We start from the raw sequence: 23,029 nt of genomic DNA, 5'->3' as shown, positions 1-23,029 counted from the left end.
CGAGCGAAGCCGACATATTACCTCTGTCTGACCGTTAAGAGAGAGAAGAACAGAGTCTTTACAGAGGAAGAGAGAGAGAGAGAGAGAGAGAGAGAGAGAGGGGGGAGGGGGTCAGCTTTCTCTACAGGTATTTTCTTCTCCTAATTTTCCTCTTCAATTTTTCACCTTTTTATTTCCACTATTCAGTATAATTATTATTAAATAATTACTAATTAATTTAGCTAATTACGGTTCCTGTTGCTCGAATTCAATTGCTTTTTCAGTGCTTGAATTTGGTTGATTTAACTGTATACAACTGCCATTGGAGCTTCGTGTTTAGGGTTTTAAGTTCGTTTGCGGGTTTTGATTGTTCTTTCTTTTGAGGAAATGCTTACACGATTTGAGAGTAGTTGTTTTGGTCAATGGGGTTTTGGAATTTAGAAGCTTTTCGTAATGAGTCTCTTGGTCTGGTTTGGTTGACTTCAAATCTCGAGCTTTTACTTGGAAATTTCGGAGCTTTCACATTGGGGTTTTCGATTTTGTGCCTGTTTAGGTAATCAGTATGTTATCTTTAATGTGCGTGTGTGTTTGTGGTTATTTTTCAGTTTTTAATTCATAATTTTTTTTCAAGAAATATGGTTTTTGAAGAAGAAATTATGCATTTTTAGTAGATTTTGGAATCGGCGTTTGAGTTTACTTAGATTTCAACGAGATAGTATTGTAAATTTTGAGGTCAAAGGCCATTTTGGATGGATTTTTCTGTTCCTTGATTCGGATGTATCATGTTTGGATCATTTCGTGGAATGCATAAATCTGTAAACACAATAATTTTGACTTTTAGATGGTGATTTGAGCAGTGGTGTGCTGAGGAGGCTGTGGCTGTGTCGTGGCGGCATGAAAGCTTTCTGGTTAGTAAGGGAATTTTAATAGCCTTGTTGACGAGCCTTGTTTGTTGGGTTAGTTTACTTGTTTTAAGGATAGCCCAGTGTTTGACTTTAGGTTTCATTTCTTGAAGTTGAGATGAAAAGTATCATCGCTGCTCATTTATATTTGGGGAGGAGGGAAGTTTCTCTCTTTTTCAGATGGGAAAAAGGGAATTTAAACATGTGGGTGTTTACTTGCGGGATGTAGTGAATATCTTGCAGCTGTTTAATCATGTTGAGTGGATGGTATCCATCAATGTGATCCCTGATGTTAAAGGGTGTCTTACGTTGTTGTCGACACACAGGAGAAACAAACTATATATGGTTGTAGTTGCAAAACTGTAGCATCTTCTTTGGAAGTCCAGTTTTAGATGGATTTATTGAATATTTTACTTTTTAATGGATGACCTCAGCATCTGATGCAAGAGAATCAGCAGTTGATTACGATATTCTTTGACATGGTTACTGATTGTTGTGGGGAGGATAGCTTTGGTAATTAATTAACTTATTTCCCAATTTACTAGGTGAAATCTTGCTTTTGCACTTGTTTATTATCATGTGTAGTTTATCTGTGTGCAAGTTACTTTATTTGTGTGCTGACGAGCCTTAATTCTTTTCCTCCCCAAACAGATACATTAGCGACAGTTCGACACAGTTTTTGGAAAACTTCAAAAAGCTTGGAGTTTAGATTGCTAATCATCAGTACTATGAATATTTGATTAGATACCCCAGACACAGATACGTGGACCCCACTACAAACTGTATGTTGCTTAATTTCTCTACTGCATGGTTCCCATTGTTACGGTTTCTTTTAGATTAGTATCATTTACTTTATTCTTATCTTGATTTTTTTTTTTTTTTTTTAATGACAGAGAGTCAAGATTGTGGTGCACATCACACGTACAGATCAAATGCCATCTTTCAAGATGAAGGCTCAATCAAGCATGGGATGTTTACGAGAAAAAAATGGTCTTCGTGTATGTCAAAGGTCAAGTGTGATTTCCAAGAATTCTCATGCTAGGAAATCGGAACATTCTGAAGATTTTGACACTTGTAATAATTGTCAGGAGGGTAAGAAACCAAACATAAAGAAGTTGAAGTTTGACCTATCATGTAGTATTATAGTAAGGACTTCACTATGTATCTTTGTATTGATGTGATCAAGCTATCTCATACTGCCTATCCAGATTTGAACATTCCACGCAAGTTTCTGTGGGTATTAGTAATATGGTAAACTATGATATTAGGTTGCACTGCTTAGCAAAGTCTGGAAAAAAATGCAGAATTTCAAAGTCTATGTTAATTTTCCACGCATTTGAGCTTGCTGGCTTTCTAGTTTGTAAAATGCATTATTCAAATATTTCTTATGATTCTAATTGAGCATGCAATGGAAGTTTCAATGAAGGACACTGATTCAGTCCGTGCAAAACTATCTGCATCTAAATTTTTTTTGTTTAATTATTAATATTAGAGCTTCTTATTATTCATAGTTTCTTCAAGCACACAAGTTTCTACTATAGAAATTGGAAGTGATGAAGCAATTGAACATCAGGAATTTCTGGGCGAGCAAACTGGTCAAATTCAGAAGCAGTCATGCGATTCTCCCACCAAAAGAATGGCAAGTATTTATTTTGAAGTTACGGTGTTGTGGGCACCATTTTTTCTGTTTGTCATTTCACAGTGCATTGCCTTTAATTTCATGAAGTTTGAGTAACCTGTAAATAAAAATTTATTATTCTCATCTTTGTCTTCTTGATCAAGGTTTTCTAGAATTGCACCTTGTGGGCCTTAAAATTCCTTATAAGCTTGTATACCAACGGTTGTTTATTAATTTCAGGACTCCTGTCAGGCCTGCCCATCAGACATAAAGACAATTTTCTCTCCTGCTTTGGAGTCCAGTGAAGTGAACGGCGAACAAAATAGTGAACCAAATGCTGACATTGATGCAGGTATGTCTCAAACTCAGTTTATTGAACATATAGAGAATCTACTGGGTATTTGTGGTTTTGCCATTGAAACCCCAGCCAAAGTTGAATAAAACAACCACTTCTCAGTTCTTTTATACAATTAAAAAAGGAACAAATAGGATGGGTATGTGTTAGCCCTGAACCAAGTGTAAAGCTATCCTCAAAACTTTATTCAGTATATTAGGTTATTTGACCAAATAAAATTCAACCACTTTCGGGTGGTAAACTGGTAAACGTGTTTCAAATAAATAATCTAATCTTCCTTGTCATTTAATGTAATGTAATGTTACATGTTCAGACGAGATACTATCTAATATGCTAATCTTGTCCTGCCTTTTCAGTGTTAGGAGCTGGTGACAGTGATGATAACGGAAGTTCATGTGATAATCGAACTTGCGATGTATCAGATTTCTACATTTCTGACATGATAATTTCAAGCTTACCCTTCGACGAGAATGCATTTCATGATGATATAAGTGAAACGAATTGCTTCCAAGACTACAAATCAGCTGAACCAAATATGTTTTTTGATGTGTCTGAGCAATACATGGTATTGCCTTTCCTAGAAGACACTATCAGAAGCAGTAATTTTAATACTAATGATGACAAATCATGTGAAGAAGCCATGATAGATACAAATTGTGCTGAAATGTATTTGGGAATTGGTCAGATGAGCCCCTGCAACCTGGAAACGGTTGTTAACTCTTCTGACTCAAATCAGGCAGAGTCCTTTGATCCACAGTTGTTCATAAAAAACTTACCAGAATTATCAGAGGTGGTATCAAATTATCAACCCAACATGTTGCCCGAGGAAGCTTCAAAAAGAAAGTCTGTAACTCTTGTACTTGATTTGGATGGTAAGTAATGCTATACGCATGTGTTTTCATATGGTTGTGTGCTATCTTGTCATCATTTAACGTTACATCTGGCATATTTTTTAGATCATTTTAATGTTACATCGGACATATTTTTTAGACCAGTTGGGAGATTCTAATCGCTAATTTTGGAAATTTTATTTGTTAAATGTTATCTTAAGACTTAAATGACAAATATTCTTTAAATTTCCTAATGAATGGATATTGAAATCATTTAGTTCCCTTAACAAGTTCATCAAAGTCCATTGATCTATGCTACTGGTAGAGAACCTCGTCCTGAACTCTACATGAAGATGGTATACTAACAAAATGCCTACAAGTCAAAATTGAAAGCCATAATGTTGAAAATTACTAATGAAGTTGTGGAAAATTTTGTGTTACCCATTTCTGGTCTCAGTGCAACATTTTAGGATTCTATCCATTGTGTAGTTGAAGTTTTGGCACATTCACCCTCTTTATACATAGGTGTGCGAGAAAACCTTATCTCTTAATATCATCATAATGTTATACATAAAATGTTATATATATATATATATGTTTATAGTTCAGTCTTTATTTGCTCATAATGACACAAACTGTGACCCAGTTCGGTGAACACTTTTTTTTTTTAAAAAATTTCAGTTAATTTTGTCTCAAAGGTGTTGACTAGTTGTAAATGCAGTTTATAGTGTTTATATAAGAGTGATTGGTTGGTATATGTGCCACATAAACAATCTGGCCTCTGTCTAGAAAGCAAATCTCTTATTCTTTCAGTTAATACCTTACACGTGAACATGTTCACATGTACTTATGTGAGTGTGTGCTTGTCTGTCCATGGCCACATTAATACATTCATATGTATATATGTGAGTGCTTGTGTATTTATAATTTAGGCTTAGGATATAGTACACCAAGGTTCTAGGAATGTTATTTTTCCTTTTTCGTTTCTTTATTTGGTTGACTTTTGTCTGATCTTTTGGGAAAATATTTAATCAGTCAGAAATACTATTTCCAAATACGATGTAAATGATAAGGTACAAATCCGGACCACCATACCAACTATGCCCTTAGCAGGGATAGATCAACTAGGGTTCCTGCAGATCCAGTCTTCTACTTAGATATTTTTCAGTTTAATCTCAGTGTGATTTTTAGAGTTCATTCAAGAAATGTACGTTGATGATAAGTTGCTGAAATGTAATGTTGCTATACGTGCAGAAACACTGGTTCATTCTACATTGGAACATCGAGATGACGCGGACTTCACATTTACTGTCTTTTTCAACATGAAAGAGCACATGGTATATGTGAAACGGAGGCCTCACCTGCAAACTTTCTTGGAGAGAGTTGCAGAAATGTTTGAAGTTGTTATTTTTACTGCCAGCCAAAGCATATATGCAGCGCAGCTTCTTGATATATTGGATCCATATGCAAAGTTTATATCTCGCCGAGTTTATCGTGAATCATGCATTTTCTTGGATGGCAGTTACACTAAAGATTTGACAGTTTTGGGTGTTGATCTTGCGAAAGTTGCCATAATTGATAATACTCCACAGGTATAGCCCTTGGGCTTTTGTGTTAATTGCTTGGAATTTACTTATTTTTTTATCTGCCTTATTTTTTGCATTATGGGTTGTTCTATTGCTTGAGAACTCGCACCTTATTTCAGATTCTATATTATTAATTTCTTCTTTTGCCTAAATAAAAATTTATGATTCGAACGGTACTCTTTAAGTTTTTGAAGCGGGCAAGCAGTGGGTACTAAATAAAAACTGATCTTATTCCTGGTGAAAAAAAAAAACCCTAGTTGTACCAAAATATGTAAGTAGGCAAAAAAAGGAGAAAATGATAATTAACCTACTATACTTGTACCTGCAAAATAAACATAAAGGCAGAGAGAAAAAGTGAAAAGAATGAACCTTGTTGTTACTGAATAAACCGATTGTTTTACCTTTATTCTCTTTTGACTATTTCAGGTCTTCCGCTTGCAAGTTAATAATGGAATTCCTATAAAGAGTTGGTTTGATGATCCGTCTGATAGTGCTTTGATTTCGTTACTTCCCTTCTTAGAGACCCTGGTTAATGCTGATGATGTTCGTCCTATAATTGCCAAAAAATTCGGTAACAAGGAATAAGAGTCAATTGCCTTCTCACTTGCTTGAATATAGAAGCTCATTGCCCCCTCTCATCCTTTTTAGCAAATATTGGCCTCTAATCTAGATGCTCATCGTTCTTTTTCTTTTAAGGTCATGAGATAAATAGCTATAGAATAAGCTCTTACTTTACCTTTTGTTAGCGTGCTGGTTCTTGTTCCCTTATTTTCTGCGTTTCAGCTGACAACACTGTGGAATGGGTTGTCTGATTTTTGTTCAAAGGTAATTGTAGAGAAAGTCTTATTTATCCTTATTGTATAGTTTTAAGTTTTGCTTATCAGGGTGTACACATGGGAAAATTTATCTATACAATCTTGGTCTTTAATCAGGATGCTCCACTTTCTTTTCACTTGATCTCGTGAGATTTAGTTATGCAATTAAATTTTCTTTTCCTTATTGGCTGTCAGCTCTTCGATCCTGTTTCCTTGTTTTCTTCCTTTCAGCTGACAACACTGCAGAATAGTTTGTTAGTTTTTGTTCCAAGGTAACTGTATGGAATGCCTATTTTGCTCTTATCAAACAAGTTTAAGTTGCTTTCTACAGTATGCATGAACGCTATAATTCTTGAAAACGTGACATCTTACTGACTTTTGCCGCATATAACACACAGCTTTCGATACATTGTCTTAAATAAATAACATTCACAATGCAAGTATGCTAGCACTTGAAAGCTGGAACTTTGGGCCTGATCTGGTCATTTTTAACTCTTAAAATTTTGTTATATTTTCATTTAATTATAAGATTATGTTTCGTAGAAAAGAAATTAATATCTTGTGTCAAAATTTTGAATTGGAAAGCCTGTGCAGTAAGCCTGTATAGATAGAAAACAAATCAAGTGGCTTATAAAGGACAATCTCTTACTAAACCTTATCTTTTTGACATCCTCTTAAGTATCTACTAGTAAGGAAATATTCAAACGCTGAATTTAACGTTCGTTAATTTGAATTTTCAAAATTCAAATGATAGTCATGGAAGTAATAATTACTGTAAAAACTCGAAGTTGAGCCTGTGATACTGCATATGTGTGATTCTGTAGTAAATAAACAGTTCATAAAAATTTATACTGAGGAAAAAAAATGGAAGTGCTACAATAATTAACGGCATTGAATACTTTCTGAAATAAAAATTAAGTTATGCTTCTGATGAAATGATTTCTCGTATTATGCTAAATGGAGTTGAGAACTTTTCTGTAGTTCTGTGAAGGTTTGGCCCTTCTGGATAAGAAACAAGAAACAGGGAGGAACACAAAGAGGAGGACAAACTACTTGTGCATCCTATGTCTACAGGGCATCATGTTCCCAGAAGATTTGTTCGTACGCTTTGACCGACTGACTTTTTCTGGTTTACTATGTTCTAGAAATTAGTTTTTAGTTTCATTTTCTTTTCCTGAAGAGTTTAAATTACCGAAGCTCCATTTCTCGATTAAATCAAAATAGCTTGAAACAGAAATGTGAGGGGAAGTAATTTGACTATGCATCACATCAAATTAGGTATTGTCAATTTCGTTTTCTGATTAGGAATTCAAACCTTTGAATAATACATCACAGATTGTATGTTTAAGTGAATTATATACTATGATTCAAGATTACTAAATATATTTAAGTGAACTATATGTACTGCATGGTGGCATAGGAAGTTCAGGTTAAGTATAGGCATGTTTCTACCCCACGAGGATATGGGGCATGAAATCCAGCATATAAACTGATTTAGGTCATACTCTTCATTAGATGCTGAACTGACTGACCTCTTAAATGGAAAACCGTCGTGAGGATGCTTGTTTTTTGTGCATACAAAGATAATGCATGAAGTATTGACAGGATCGGCCTCCTGCATAGTTTTCTGCTATCATGTTGAGAGGGCTGTGCAGATTGTGGAGACAAAAAGGGTTCGAATATCAGAGAGATTAGCTGGGTTGTTAAATTAGCTTGACTAACATTGCTGTTCTTGATCTTCTGCAAATTTAGTCTCTTTGCGCTTTTACAACTTTGCATGCGTTGTCTGCAGGTCATGCGGAGAACACTAACACATTTTCTGGTAATGTAAGTCAGTTGTCGAGTTGTGTTGCTAGTTACTTCTTGATAAGTCTGTAAAGACTTGTATTATAAAAGCATAGAATTTTACTTCAAGTGACGTTTGCAACGGGTGGTGGTTGTGTAATTCCTGTTTAGATAATCACATTCTTTTCCGTTCGTTGCTTCCCCCTTCATTTGCTTGTTTCATACTTGCCAATGGCTATGATTATCTTGAATATAAGTACAAGTATAGCTGCTGCTGGTTGTTTTCTTTTATCGTAACATTATGATTTGATAAATCTGAGAACACATGCTTCCACGGCCATGAACAAGCAACGGCGAAGCTACAAATTGTGGAATGTTCAGTATGCAGTTCAACTGACTACTAACATCCTTCTCACATACATCGACATTTGACGAATTCATGTTTGAAGCCTATTTGCAACGCAAAACCATGGCTCTATGTACAGGGGCCAGCCTCTACTGGCTGAGAAGAGCTCGTCCCTAGCATTTTCCTTATCATACAACTTATTCTACCACCTCTTCATTTTTCTTCCATAGAATTTTTACAAGAAGTGCTACAAAATTGTGGTTTCAAAACATTTTTTTTGTTTTTGACTCGCTAAGTAGCAAGAGAAAACACTTGTCATCACGCATTGCACATGTTATAATATGGTGTGAACTAAATGATCAATATGTCCATCTTCTAAGAATATTGATAAAAAAAAAACTAAATAACGTGTTATAATTTTAGTTGAATCATCATGTGATGGTGTTCTTGATACACCAAAAAAAGTATCCTAATTCCCTAAGCAGCGAACACCTACGAGCTAGTCCCTTGTTGCTGATGCTGAATCACCAACACACTAAATTTGCGGCAATAATCCGCCGAGGCAAGCATGTCGCCGATAACCCCAAGTTCCGGGTACTCACTCCATTGCTCAAGACCCAAAGTCTGAGGGCTTCTCACGTTGTATCTCCTCCCTACTATGTACAGGTCGTATTCATCCTCGTCCATCAACGACCGTATTTTCCTTGTCGTTTGAGTTCCGTCGTCCACGTGTTCTTCTACATAACTCACGTACCCTACACCATTATGCCTTACTTCCTTCAACATCTCATTGTCCTGCACCACCTCCCAGTTGGTGAAACTTTCTTTGTCCTCGGACGCGTCCACCAGCCGAATCACCGTCAGGCTAATGCACGCGTCCCTAACCATGCGTTTTGCGAACATAAGCGCCTCCCAGTCGTCACTCCCTCCGATGAAAACCAATGCAACTCGATACGTTTCTGTAGGTGATACTGAGGAGTTGGTGCATTTTACGTGACCCCGGTTCACAAGAATGCCAACTGAACACGGCGCAGTTTCGAGCACCCGACAATTGAGCGTCCTTGCGGCTTGGTTTTCCAACTCTATAGACCCGTTAGTAACCGACCACTTTCGATGGAACGGCAGGATTATGAGCGATATGTTTTTGTCCAGAGCGAGGGTGCATACGTCGTCGTACATGTATAGGGGTGGAGATATAGCCGTAAATACATGGACGAAGACTGCTCCTTCATTCTCTTTTTTAAACTGAACGAACGAACGGATGATGTTATCGGAGTAGGAATAATTAGAAAGGGCTCTCGTTTGTAAGTTGTGCGAGATTAAGACGGAGGTGGTTCGAGCAACTAGCTCGATGAGGTGAAGAACGTAGAGGCCGATGGGGCTTTCTCGAGTCGGGCACGAGGCATCGATAAGGTTGATTATGGCCGGGGTGTTATCAGCTCTGTTGATGCATGCGAGAATTCGGAGCTCCGAATTGGGTTTGGAATTGAGAAGGGTTTTTCTGTAGTAGCCTTCATATTTTTTCTTAGGATCGTACAAGTACTTCACAAGAGGTGGCACGACAATTGCACTCAATAAAACTGTGAACATCATATGGTTAAAGACCCCAGAAACTATAACCTGCACGTAACAAAAGAAAACCATGGAGAACATGATTGTGTTAGAGGTCGGGTTCTACTTCTATTAGAGAGATTGTTAGCAATAAAGAAATTATAGCGCATCGTAACAATATGACATGTTATAATTAATATTTTCGTAGCATTTTGTTGTAATATCGCGACCAAAATATGAATGTGCATTTGAATTCTACTATTATTAAAGATGTGGTCAACAATATAGAAAAATTAGTTCGTGACAACAATTACATAGTCTAATAAATCTATTCAGACTAAAACAAGTATTATTTATAGTTTATATCTTGATTCCTAACACCATATTCACATGTCACGTAATATTATAGAATTGATGTAAAAGTTTACATACCCAAGTGTCTTTAGCGATGGTGTATGCAGCTATCTCAACAACGCCTTTGCTGGTCATTATGAGAGCCAGTGCCACTGCATGCCTCAGAGGCATCTTGCAACACAAAGGAGTCACCATAGAGGCTGCAAATTTGCTCAAGAAAATCACAAAAGTAACAATGGCGGTGCTTAATACCACCCTTCTATGAGCCGGAGGCATTTCTAAGGATACTGTAACCCTCATCAAGGACGTGGTCACAAAAACTGGCATGAAAACCCTATTGACCATAAAGTCAAGCTTTGTGACCAAAGTAGCTCCTAGTGGGGGCCCATCTGGCACAGCGAACCCTAAGATCAAAGGGCCGATCATGATCGGGAGCTCACACCAGTGGGAAAACAATCCAGATCCCAAAAATGCCAGCAGGATGAAGAAAATGTATGAATCCTTAACAGGGCTGCCTTCAGGGGTTCTTTTCACAATCCAAAACATTATTGGACGGAAAACACAGAAAACAGATAAAGTATAGATTATCATCACCCCAATGTCCATCATGCCCCTCAATGCATCGTTCTGCAAGACTTTCACCAACGTCGCAACAGTAGTTAGGGCAATGCTAAAGAAGTCACAGACGAGTGCAGAAGATAATGCGAGCCGGCCAAGTTCGGTGTTTAGGATCTTGAGCTCGGTGAGGAGGCAAGCAATGACGGTAGACGGAGCCTGAATATGAATTGCTGTTACGAAAATAAGCTGCACGACTTCGTCCGCGTCTAAGGACCATTCCCAGGAGAGGAAGAGCAGCGTTAAGAAGCCGGCTATTAGAGGCACCACCAAGGCTAAAACGCCGTTGTAGATAGCCTTTTTTCCGGTTTTCGATACTAATCCCAAGTCTATTTTGACTCCGATCAAGAAGCTGAAGAGTGTGAATCCAAACAGTGATATTACGTTGAGTACTTCTTGATTAGTAAAAGGAAATATGGGATTCTCTTGTTCAGGACGAAAATGTTGGATCACTCTGTCAAGTCCTGCATCACCAAGGAGTATTCCAGTCTGTATGGTTCAACAAAAATCGAGAAAATAAGTGTCCGTTAATTGGTCAAATAATGTCACCGCTATAGTAAATATAATTCACCAAAAATGCTACTCTTACTACTTAATTCTACCATAAGATAGGACCCACATGCGTTTACGGGATCTACTCTATTAAAGAGATAATACAAATAAAGGTACAAATATGTGGTAAATGTAGCATCACTCATGAGTTAATTAACGAAGTAAAAAAACACTCATGGTCTCTAGGTAAAAAAATACCAAACATATTTGGTGTGACAATTTTAGCTTTGTCAATCGCTATATATTAAACTTGGCGCCAAAAACTTGTCCAACGAATGTAACCTTGCCCTATGACTCTGTTCCTTCTTGTAAAGATTTTGAGTAAACCCTAAATGTTGATTGGTTTTGCCCTACGACTGAAAATTTTGTCAAGTGAAGTACTTTACCCGATAAAATGTGGTTTGTCAGGAAAGATTTGTAGGGCAACCCTATTTTCTGGTAGTGGGAGAGGGAGTTTGTTTTTGTGGGATTTGTGACAGTAGGGCGATCGGCTAGCTATCTCATATCTCACACAAAACAAAATTCCGTTCCTGAATCCACCTGTTTGTTACTATTATTTTCTTTCTAATAAAGCCTAATTAAATGACCGCGTAAGACAATTCGGACATTCCCATGGACGACTATCGATCAACTATATGTACTGCATTAGGTGAGATCGATATATCTATGATTATTTAACCTAGACCGACCATAGAGATGAAAGAAAACTTGAATGCATGGGAATTAAAGGCACATGATAAATGTAGAACGTACGTACCACAAGTTGAGCGGCAAGCACTGGGAGGCCAAACATATTGAGAAACAAATGGGTGAGTTGGGTGACGACGTAGATGAGAGTCATTTCAAATTCCAGAACTGGGAGGGTGTAGTTCTGCAACGGAAACGAGAAATGCAGGAGCGATGCCTTAACACTCACCCTACTAGTTTGTGATGCATTCCATATGCCTATTGAATTAACACGACTCGGAAATACCGTGCATATTGTTACAGGATGATGAATCACATTATTCATTTTTTCTTGGTACGAATTTTCGCCACTGCTCCACTAGAAGACCAAGAAGATGAGATTCGAATTTGAAACCTCTTCCAACTCTAAAAAGAATGTCTTAGCAACAAACTAAGAGCTAGTCTATATATGGTATTTACATGTGCAACAGTAATAGTTGGAATGGACGGTCTGTGTTAGCTAGGTTTAGCGAGAAAGCTGTCATGAACAAGTTTTTTAACAGAGTAACGGTCACCACCCCTTTTTACCGTCTGTAACTTCTCTAGAAGTGCTTTAGGATGTCAAAAAGGTTAATTCTGTTATTGATAAGACATAAGTTTCAAATGGTTTCACCAAGGAGGTTTCCCGCTCAGGTTGCTGCGACTAAGAATGGACGGTCTGTGTTAGCTGGAAGCAGGGCCGGCCCTGAGAATTTGGAGGCTCTAAGCGAGCTTTCGAAGTGGAGCCCTAAAATTCTCTGATCTCCGATTCTTTGTATATTGATTTGTATTAAAAAGAATTCGCTAAATACATAAAAAGTTTTATTTTCACATCAAATATCATTAAAATTTAATATCAAAAGAAGATAAATATACAAACATTATTTAAACATTACACAGATTCACGTTTTTAGACACAAATGTACTAAATGTTTGCAGTCAAGAGTTTAAGATTGAGAGTGAAGAACAATAAAACTTGATTGACAAGTACAATAAATTCAACGCCAATTGTGTCTCTTGTGTTTTTTTTTTTCCTTCTAAAATCAACATCACACTAACGAATTGAATATTAAAATAATCCATTGAATAAAATGTTATTGAAAAGAAAAATATATAATTCAAAGTTTTGATTACCTTAAAGTACAATCTTTAAGACCATATAATAGTTGGTTTAAACATTCAATAGAAATGGAGAGAATATGAAGTTGGTTTAAACATTCAATAGAAATAGAGAGAATGGGAAGTTGAAAGAAAAAAGATTGCAAAGAGACTTGAGTTTTATAACTTTATATGCATTTGAACAGATGGATTGGTAGTAAATTTGAAAAACAAGAAAAGTTAAGAAAAAAACTAGTAACTGAAGGGCAGCTTCGTGTTTCGAACTCAACACCCCAAAGAAAAATGAAGCCAACATTTCCATTGCACTAATAAATGAATTATGATATTTCTTACCTTTTTTTTTTTGTATTTATATGCTAATTACAGGATATAAATTTTTTTTGGGAGCCCTTATGAAGTGGGGGCCTAGGCGGCCGCCTACTTGGGCTACCCTTAAGGCCGACCCTGGCTAGAAGAGTTGGGATTCATATCCAACTCTTCAACTGATAATTCATTGTATTATCTTGTATTTTTTCAGTTTTGTAAAATTGTAATTCGAGATAAGTTTTCTTAATTTATGTAATTTACGTCTATAAATACAATGATCTGAACTCACTCAGAATTAACTGAGTTGAGCATCAGCAACTCTTTTAGCTTTCAAACTTTTATGCGTGAATATTTATGTTATATGGTCTCCATGAGCAAATACCTAATGTCTCCAATTTTCTGACGATCAAGCTTGATCGTACAAAGTTACCCACTTTGGCAAGCACAAATGCTGCCCCTGCTTCGCAGCAGGAGCCTTGTTCCCATCGTCGATGGCACCAGTCAGTGGAAAAAAATTTCATTGTGACGGGAACACAAGTGGTAGATCACGTGTTTTAATAGAAGTGGTGGGAAATTTTTTTTTTTAAGTTATTAACCTTTTAGCACACATATTTCATTATTTGTATAATGACACGTGGTGTACCACCTCGTATACCGGTCACACTAAAAAATCTCTACAATCAGTGGAGAGATTTTTTAGTGTGACCGGCACACGAGGTGGTACACCATGTGTCACTATACAAATGGTGGGATATATGTGTTAAAGGTGTACCACTTTTATTCCCGTCACAATCAAAAATTTCTTCAGTCAGTGCCCTCCCGCATTTCTTAAGGACAGTGATGGCAATATTACTTGACACCGTCAATCCAGCTTTTGAGGCTTGGATTCAGCAGGACCCCATGACATCCTATTGAATCCACGCCTCAAAGGCCGGATTGACAGTGTCAGTAATATTGACGTCACCGTTCTTAAAAAATACGGCAGGGCACTGGCTAGTGCCATTGACGATGGGAACAAGGTTCCTGTTGCGAAGCAGGGGCAACATTTGTGCTTGCCAAAGTGTGTAATTTGTACGATCAAGCTTGATCGTCAGAAAATTGGAGACACTAGGGAGAGTGGGGATGGGTTGGGTTGGAGAGGAGGAGGAGTCTGAGGAGGCCGTTTCTGAGAAAAAAAATTATTTGTTCTGTCCTATGTTATAATCTGCATACGACTATGCACCATTTTTGGCTTGATTTGTTAGTAAATTTTCTCGTAGTTATTTTTCAGTGAAATGTGAGATTAAATTTATTCAGTTTATACTATTGTTAAGAGGAAAAGGTTCAAGGCAACCATGAAGAAAAACTTAAGATCCACCAAAGGAATCATATTGCACAATATTTAGATGCGTCTCATTTTCCACCAAGTTGAAATTAGTGAATCCTCGTTGTTTTCGTGTTATAATTGAAACTGTAATAGATCACGATCTCAAGATTGTCTATGTTACACATTAAATTAAATTAGAAATCGTTTGGTTATTTATATGTATCACACAAGTGCACAACTTATTATTGTTCAAGCTTAAATTTGATGGGGCTAACAAAGACTAGTATAGTCGTGTAGTTGGTCCTTGTTGGCCTCGAGATCAAAATGATAAGAACTGAACAACATTATTTAAGTGGTTCACCCCTTAAAACTGGGTTACGTCCACTGCATCTCTCAATTAGTCCAACCCATTGTAAGGAGTACCCGTCCTTAAATAGGCCCTCATTGAGCCCCAAATCTTTGGACTCGAGTCTTCCACCACCTTTGTATTTAATGCGCCAAATACGTAGACCTGACCTGCTAGCTACCATTCTGTTCTTCAATCAACACGTGGTAGCGAAGTGACATCCATTCAGGTCCACTTGTATGTTTTCTTGGGCAACGCGTACCGAGTGCTTTGCTTGACCCTGAAGTTGGTGAGAGTCCACACTTGAGCGCTTAATCTGTCAGCCTTTAGTCCCTTTATAGGCTTTTGTTCTTTTTGATATCCATCAGGTGCCCTGAAGTTGATGTTTGAGTAGGCTTGTCCCTGAGACTCTGTGTTATAAAGTTGTCAGTACACCAACTCATTCCTAGCAGTTGGAAAGTACTTTATGAGGAAGCGATCGATTTTGTTGCTTGCAAAAAAACCAAACCGTTGAGTGATCATTCGTAGTGCTCCATGGTCTTCCTTTGAGCATGTGTTCCTTTGAACCTTTAGGGGTCGGAAAAGACCATGCGTTAACAACTATGAGAATTAATTTTTTTTAGCCAAAACGTCGTAAGAATCTCAATTTGTTACCAAAATTGTTAATTTTTTCGATACATATTGATGCCTAAGCATGTTAACACAATCACATCAATTAAAATTATCATATTGAAGTAAATCAAATGAATCTATAATACAAACTGTTTCATCACTTAATCAGATTAAACAAACCACAAAAACCTAATCTCAACCTCAAAGTTAAAAGCAAGGAAGACGGCCATATAATAAGAACACACCTAAACATTACACATACTAAAAGTATCTGCAACAAAATTAGCTTATCGAAGAATAAAAACATTTTTCATTCATTTGATTTCGATCTAAGCCAAAAAATTGTAATTTCACATCCAGCTAAAGAAATTTGTTCAAATGCCAAGTATTCAAGCGTAAATTCCATGTGTTATAAAATAAGTGAAAGTACACAAAAATTATATTATTTCTTTTCTCGTATCATGACATGTAAAGTATCGCTTCAAACTTGATATTTTGAAAATATCTCTCATCCACCTGTGTATGATGTGACCTACAACCGCAAACCCCGCACGTGTACGGTGGCCGTGGATCCAAATTATTTGCCGCGAAATAGTGAACCGCACTCTAGTGTTTGTCTCTTTATTGTACCCTCGAAGCCAAGAGCAGCAAGCAGAAAGCACAAAAAAGCAGAAAGCAGAGTTCGAAAACTACAAAAATGGCGACTCTCTCACTCTCCTCCACTTCACCACCGACTGTCTCTCTCTACAACGTCAGCAGCAGCGGCACTGCCACCTCCAAATTCTCCGCCTTTCAACTGAGGTCGGCCAAGCTCTCTTGTCTTCGTCTGAGCTCACTCCACCGCAACCCTCTCAGGTAATCTCGTAATTTCACTCTCAATGCTTCAGATATCAATCGATCTGAGAGTGCAACGTTGTTGTTTTTGTTTGGCGCAGAGTTTCGATTGGTGGAAAGAAGGAGTTCATGGTGATGAAGGGTAAGAGGAGGGGATCGGGTGCGATGTGTTACGCTGCACCTCTCTCTGTCAACACCCTCCAGTTTGTCTCCACCATCTCTTCTGCGTAATTCTCTCTCTCTCTCGCTCCCTCGACAGCATTGGATTTTAGTAAAAACCCTTCAAACTCAATATTTTAGAGAAAAAAATCCAGCTGATTTTGTAATGGGAAAAAGAAATTTCAAAACTAAGAGCCAATTAGAGCATGACAATTGATAAAGATGGTTTTTTTTTTATATAAATTTGATTTTATTGTTGTTGTGGGGTGTTTTTTTAATAAATCTTTTGAGATTCCATGAAAGTTTTCTGCTTTCAGTATTGAGATGTTGAGTGAGATGGATTAATGGTTGAATGGGTAATTGGGTATTCAAATTTCTTACATTTCCAGGATTCTGTTGCTTGCAAAAGGGACTGCTGTTCAGAAATCATTTCTTGTTCCCTTATTTCTTCTACAAGCGCCGGATGCCGTCATCTCATGGATTAAGTAAGCATTTCAAAAACTTGGGGTTTTCTTCTTTCCGTTTCTTGTTTTTTATTGCTAGAAAGTTTTTTTCTTGGTATCCTGTGGAGCACGTTTGCGGTCTAAGCTTAAATGTATAACTTGGCTGACATTCATGACTTTGGCTTGTAGGAGTGAATATGGTTTCTGGACTGCGTTCCTAGCCCTTCTTGTTCGTCTCTTCTTCTTTATTCCCGGTAGGTTCTCTTCTGAATTCTGAGTTCTTGGTTTGAGTGTTGGGCTAGACAATGCTAAACGGGGAGAGTTATCTGGTTTTCTCAAATGATAGTTTCTAATTACGACATGGTTTGTTGGTTTTATTCAATTCACTAGTGGGGAACAACCCATTTCTCGTAATCTACCCATCTTTGTGGATATTATAGTATTTGAAGATGCCCTTATTTTCAATATACTGACTTTTTAAGTTTGGTCTGAAATTGGGAGTCATATTTTGAACCATGTCCGGGTCATAGGTATAAGTTTGGTCTGAAATTGGCACTACTCTAAGTCTTATTGAGGTGTGTTAATATAGTGGTGCACTTGCCATATCAATTATCCTCTGTCAATTAATATTATATATGGTCTTATTTTGTTCTTTCTCAGGGGAACTTGAGTTGCCATTGACAGCATTACTCCTGGTGATTGTGGCTCCTCACCAAGTTCTGCACATAAGGTGCGCAAATGCATCGTTTAAGACGAACTTTTGCCAATTATCAGTGATTTTCTTGGTTCTTATGTTTCAATGTGTTCCATTGGCAGGGGAAGACAAGAAGGTGCTATTATTGCACTGGTCGTTGCAGCATATTTGGCTTTCCAGCACTTCTCACGAATAGGAAGCCTGCGGAGATCATTTGAGCGAGGTTCAATTATTGCTACCATAGCCATCATTTCCATCACTGTTCTGTCATGCTTGTTCCTGTTCTGAGTTTATTGTAAATAAGGAGCAAGTCTGATAATAGTCATTAGTTACCTTTCGTTCGCCTGTTAGATTTCTTTAGCAAACAAGATAATAAAGTTCTAAATTTGTATTTATGTTTGTTTATTATAAGGAATTACTGTCGGTGTGATCTATCATCTGATTTTGTACTCTTGAATCACTCGTATGTATGGTAATAAAAGAGATATTATCAGCTAAGAGGCAGGTTGTTGCTCTTCATTTTCAATCATAATTTTCTGATGCCAAGACACATCAAATGGTTCACTTTAGACCACTGAGATACATTTACATAAATCAATCTTTGTGCATTGTGCATCCTGTTTCGTGTTTGTTAAGTTAGTGATCAAGTTGATCTTTCCATGCACACAAGAATTGTCTTCTTTCCTTGTTCTAGTATTTTTCTTTTGGAGTGTCTTAACCCCGCGTTGCGGGCAGTGGTTTTGGGAAAGCATCACTTTTGAGTAAACTGATGCCATTTTTGGGATCTATAATGAAAGACTGAAAGTACAATAATATGAATTAAGCAAAATTTTACTGTTGAAATAACTTGTATTAACATTTTGTAAGTAGCAAATGAAGAAGAGCTTAGGTATCTATTGTCTTCGTCTTCCAAGAAAGTAGCGTACAAGTTATGTAAGTTTCTTATGTGTTTGTTGATAAACAGGAAACATACCCGATATTGAATACATTGATTCTTCTGTAGTATCTTAATGGGGTATGCCAGATAAGACATAGGTCATTCCTTCAACCGACTACTTTACATCCATTCTTTCTAGTTAGGTCAATAATATTCATTACTACACCTATTACTCTGTCATATGTCTATGTATGTGTTGTTCTTTGGGATCATAGGGAAATTGCGTATGTTAATATCATGTAGTAAGCATTTATCAATATATATGAAAGAGGGGCTGAAGCCTGGTGGCCTTAACTAATAATTTATTGTACTAAAACTGCATATAAGGGACCTATATGTCTACAAATACAAGAACCTAAAAAATATCTATGCTTTTCTGTCCTTAGGCTTAATAGTCAACGATTGGGTAATACATTGACGAAGTATGGCAGTAATTCAAATGGTGAGGAACAAGGCCTAGGGGTAACATAGTAGCTTGTTTTGAGTCTCGGGGCCTCGTTGAAATTTATGTAGGATGCTGGCAAGTGAATGGCTTGCCATCAAATTGCAGATAGAGTAGCTGAAACGTAGTTTCCCTTTAGATATAATTTTCTGCGAGAAGTGACCCCAAGATCCCAGTCATGATGAATAGCAGCAACATGCAAGATGAGATTGAGGTTGCTGAGTTAGGGGAATCTGTTGGTGAGTCACCATAAATTGTTGATCCTCCACCTGGTGTAGCGATGCTTGGGGTGTATGGTGATGTAGTTGTTGTCGGCATTGTCGGTGTTGATGGTGTTGTTGACATCATTGGCGTTGGTGGCGACATTGTTGGCGTTGGTGGTGAGTTCATGCTGAATTTGCAAAGTAGAATAAGATTTCTGTTTTACTTTATGTATTTATAAATGAAGTTGGAGGTAGGGCTATGAAAGGTTACCTGGTTGATGCTGAGGAAGATGCAAAGCGACAGCTACCAGTACCTGCAATTTGGCAGAGCAAGGAGTTCAGTATTTATTCAAGCGTACATGTAACAAGAACAGCAAGGTCAGGAATTGAATTTGTTAAGTGGCGGATCTGAAACTTTTGGAAAAGAAATGGAGATTTCTTTCTGTGTTTCTTTCTGCGATAAGTGGAATTTTTAGGACAAGTGATAAGCTTGATAGAAACAATGTTCTGAAAATGTCTTACTTGGGTCAGTGTTGGTGACTTGAGCTGTTCCGCCGAAACTGCAGCTGGTAGGAGATGGGTGCTTCTGATAGTAGTCATTGAAGGCGTAGGAAGCGTGACCTTGAAGAGTGTTTGGGTTATAACAGCTTCCGCCCTGATTAATTGCTGAACAGTCTGCAGCTCCATAGCCACAAGCATAATCAAGAGCTACCTGCAAGGCATTCTGTGCCGCAGATTGGCTTGCAATACACCAAGTACCACCCGATGATGGAGTCGTGGTGGGAGTTGTGGTGGGAGTTGTCGGGGTCAGGGTCGGTGGTATTGGGATTGGAGTTGTGGTTGGTGATGGTGGGTATGTCGGGTTCACAAACGGTGTAGGAGTTGTTGGTAGAGTACTTGGATTGACTGTGGGAATGTTATCGAGCTGCGTAGTATACACCGAAGATGCAGAAAGTATATGCTTTTCTTGATTCACTTGCGTTCTTCTTTGGTGGGTTGCTTCCAAAAGAGGATTCTTTGGAACACTTGAACCTGAAGATATGAAAAGCATGGTATCAGATTGAATTAAAGGAGCATGCTAAATGCTTCTTGTGCTTGAATATAATCATTTTTCCTATGCTTGGATCATACGGAAATGAGGTGGATTAGCATTAGATAGAACTTCATGTAGTTTTGACTCGAAAATGTCACAAACCGTAGACGTTTTGAAATTAGAAGCGGCTGGTTTCCGAATCCAGTGCTCTTTAGAAATAGTAATCTTAATATCTTCATAAATCTATAGACATGAAGGAAAATTGATGATCATTGAGGAAATCCGGATTGGTGGTTCGAAGGCTCGTGTTGAAACACACAGAAGGAAGAGAAACGCATAACCAGGCAGGAACAGAGACCCATACAGCAATTCAAATTACCTGAACTAAAGCAAAAAAACAAGAAAAGCAAAGCAGAACGCCGAAGTGAGCCAACACCCATCTCTCCTAGCTACTTCTCTTCTTCTGCACTCTTGTGATTGCAGGTTTTCTTTGAGGCTCGAAACAATGATGCGGAAGCCAAGATATACTACCCAAGAGGAACAGAAATGGTGGAGGTACTGCAAAAAAGAAGCTTGTACGTCCTTTCTCTGCATATTTATTTTATATATGATATACCAAGAGGAAGAATCGTATCTTTCTTGGATCGAAGAGAGACGAAAAGAGAGAAGGGGAGGGAGAATATAGAAAACTTGAGAAAGGAGGAATTGGGTAAGTTGGATATGCAAGCAAGAGATGGTTGCAAGAAAAGAAGTGTATGAAATGGGGAAAGGCAAAAGAGAATGATCTGTTGGGATCTAAATCTCATGTTCAATGCTCATGGGATTCAAATCTCATGTTTTATTCCGGTTAGGAGATGCTACTATGAGACAGAATGTCAGGGCAAAAAGGGTATAGGAAGACCTATGTAGACGAAAGAGAATTTAAAAAAAGATATGAAGTATTTTGAGCTAACATAAGACTTGACGCAAAACTGAACGCAATAACATTTTGGGATTCATACACCTGACTTCACTTAGTAGAATAAGACTCGGTGGTGGTTGTTGTTTGGGCTAATAAATTGGGAATCTCTCTGCAGAATCTTGTGTTTTAACCTTATTGTTTTGTGCTCTTCTTTCTACTGTTTTTGGTGTACTTTGTTCAGTTGAGGTGGTTTTTTTATTTTTCATGGTAGTGAATCAAAAAGTTAAAGTTGTTGATGAGGGATTTTATGAGTAGCATCTGGTGGTCTGTAATCGAGAATATTGTCTCCCCTGGTCGATTTCTTTGTTCGTTGCTCATGTGATATTGTTTTGCTTTCTCAAAGAACAAGTTGGCATTGTTTTTTCTTAGCAAAAGGAGAAACTTGGCCTTAATATGGGCTCAAGAGCCTTTCAACTTTGCCTAAAACGACTATCCGCCCTTGAGATCTCACCCGTCGAGCAGGGACGAAAGTCAGCCTTAGTGATCCAACAGTGCCGAGCAGAGGGTTGTTGCTAAACGGATAAAAGTTACTCTAGGATTAACAAACTAGTCATCTCATATAAAGGGAACGTAACAAAACGTCAATACTGATTGATCCATAATTAGACAAATCAATGCATAGAACAAAAAGACAACTAGCGATATTTTACTTTAAAATAATTGAAACAATGAAGAGGGGAATTTGAATCTGAGTGCATACGGGGAGCACATATGCTCTAGTCAACGTTCCTACTGACTAAGTCCATGTGTGCAACGAGCACAGTTAATCATGCTCGTTATTTATTGGGCATTTCTGACCTAATTTAGAACAAAACTTTTGGTGTGAACCAACACAGATGAGGAGAAAAACCATATGACGTGAGAGGACATATTTGGGTTTGTTGCTTGCTTTCTTTTGAGGTCAGTGTGGAGTTTCGTGGCAATTAAGGTTCACCTCCTCAAAAGCAGAATCGCCAATTTTAACTAAAATTTAATTAAAACTTTTAACTAAAATGTAATGCAAAGCCTCCATATTTGGTATATAGGAGGACGTACTTGAATTCCTATGATAAAAATTAAGGAAAATTAACGACAAGTCTTCAAAAATTTTAGTTTTAATGAAAAATGATAAATAAAGGTGTAAGTGAATAGTACTAAGAAAGGTAAAAATGCGGTACTTGAATTCCTATGATAAAAATTAAGGAAAATTAACGAAAAGTCTTCAAAAATTTTAGTTTTAATGAAAAATGACAAATAAAGGTGTAAGTGAATAGTACTAAGAAAGGTAAAAATGCGGTTTTTCATTAAAAGTAAACAGTACCGAAAGTGTTTCGTTAAAACTTTTAAATTAAGCAATGGCTTGATCACAAATTACAGCAATATTTGGGTATGGAATAGGGGTGCAAGTTGGCATGATTTCAGCTTTCTGACAGTAAAATTTCGAATCCAAATCCATAAATTCTCCAATCCGAATATTTTCCAAATTTTTTTAACAAAAATCAAAATGCACTAGACAATTCCAATCAAATTTTTAAAGGTGTTCCGAACTTGTTCTGAGAAAAAAATTCGAAAAATTCTGATTTCTTATAGTTATGTATTTTGTTATCAACTTTTGTATTTTAAATTAACCTAATCAGATGAACGATCATGATGATAAGGTAA

The 23,029-nt window shown here is 37.3% G+C and overlaps 4 protein-coding genes across 9 annotated transcripts; 2 read left to right on the top strand and 2 right to left on the bottom strand.

Moving 5' to 3' along the window:
* The first annotated feature begins 21 nt into the window (after positions 1–21).
* Positions 22–6,201, top strand: LOC103943595 (CTD small phosphatase-like protein 2). 6 transcript variants are annotated; one of them, XM_048582250.1, is made up of 10 exons: positions 185–532; positions 837–887; positions 1,316–1,394; positions 1,533–1,663; positions 1,775–1,973; positions 2,393–2,520; positions 2,740–2,851; positions 3,211–3,726; positions 4,939–5,276; positions 5,697–6,201. In XM_048582250.1, exons 5-10 carry the CDS (start codon positions 1,814–1,816, stop codon positions 5,853–5,855), a joined length of 1,413 nt encoding a protein of 470 aa, XP_048438207.1. In that variant the 5' UTR covers positions 185–532; positions 837–887; positions 1,316–1,394; positions 1,533–1,663; positions 1,775–1,813; the 3' UTR covers positions 5,856–6,201. The 6 variants fall into 6 exon arrangements, with proteins under 6 accessions (XP_048438204.1, XP_048438208.1, XP_048438205.1 ...); XM_048582247.1 differs by lacking the exons at positions 185–532; positions 1,316–1,394 and adding an exon at positions 22–127; XM_048582248.1 differs by lacking the exons at positions 185–532; positions 1,316–1,394 and adding an exon at positions 82–127 and having other exon boundaries at positions 821–887.
* A 2,507-nt stretch (positions 6,202–8,708) lies between these two features.
* On the bottom strand, positions 8,709–12,300 carry LOC125476455 (cation/H(+) antiporter 4-like). The gene is made up of 4 exons (XM_048582628.1): positions 12,262–12,300; positions 12,046–12,159; positions 10,200–11,225; positions 8,709–9,836 (listed from the first exon to the last, which is right to left on the bottom strand). Exons 1-4 carry the CDS (start codon positions 12,298–12,300, stop codon positions 8,709–8,711), a joined length of 2,307 nt encoding a protein of 768 aa, XP_048438585.1.
* Positions 12,301–16,339: 4,039 nt separating this feature from the next.
* Positions 16,340–18,310, top strand: LOC103945056 (cold-regulated 413 inner membrane protein 1, chloroplastic-like). The gene is made up of 6 exons (XM_009355561.3): positions 16,340–16,537; positions 16,618–16,743; positions 17,065–17,160; positions 17,308–17,372; positions 17,779–17,848; positions 17,935–18,310. Exons 1-6 carry the CDS (start codon positions 16,380–16,382, stop codon positions 18,098–18,100), a joined length of 681 nt encoding a protein of 226 aa, XP_009353836.2. The 5' UTR covers positions 16,340–16,379; the 3' UTR covers positions 18,101–18,310.
* Positions 18,311–19,024: 714 nt separating this feature from the next.
* Positions 19,025–21,662, bottom strand: LOC103945057 (PLASMODESMATA CALLOSE-BINDING PROTEIN 1-like). The gene is made up of 4 exons (XM_048582253.1): positions 20,807–21,662; positions 19,917–20,426; positions 19,666–19,708; positions 19,025–19,582 (listed from the first exon to the last, which is right to left on the bottom strand). Exons 1-4 carry the CDS (start codon positions 20,865–20,867, stop codon positions 19,327–19,329), a joined length of 870 nt encoding a protein of 289 aa, XP_048438210.1. The 5' UTR covers positions 20,868–21,662; the 3' UTR covers positions 19,025–19,326.
* Positions 21,663–23,029: the final 1,367 nt, after the last annotated feature.

The sequence above is a fragment of a genome, unplaced genomic scaffold (genome assembly GCF_019419815.1).
Source record: "Pyrus x bretschneideri cultivar Hongxiangsu unplaced genomic scaffold, Pyrus_bretschneideri_v1 Contig19, whole genome shotgun sequence".
Lineage (NCBI taxonomy): Eukaryota > Viridiplantae > Streptophyta > Magnoliopsida > Rosales > Rosaceae > Pyrus > Pyrus x bretschneideri.
Note: the sequence above shows the minus strand (reverse complement) of the source record. Positions and strands in the feature narration are given on the sequence as shown.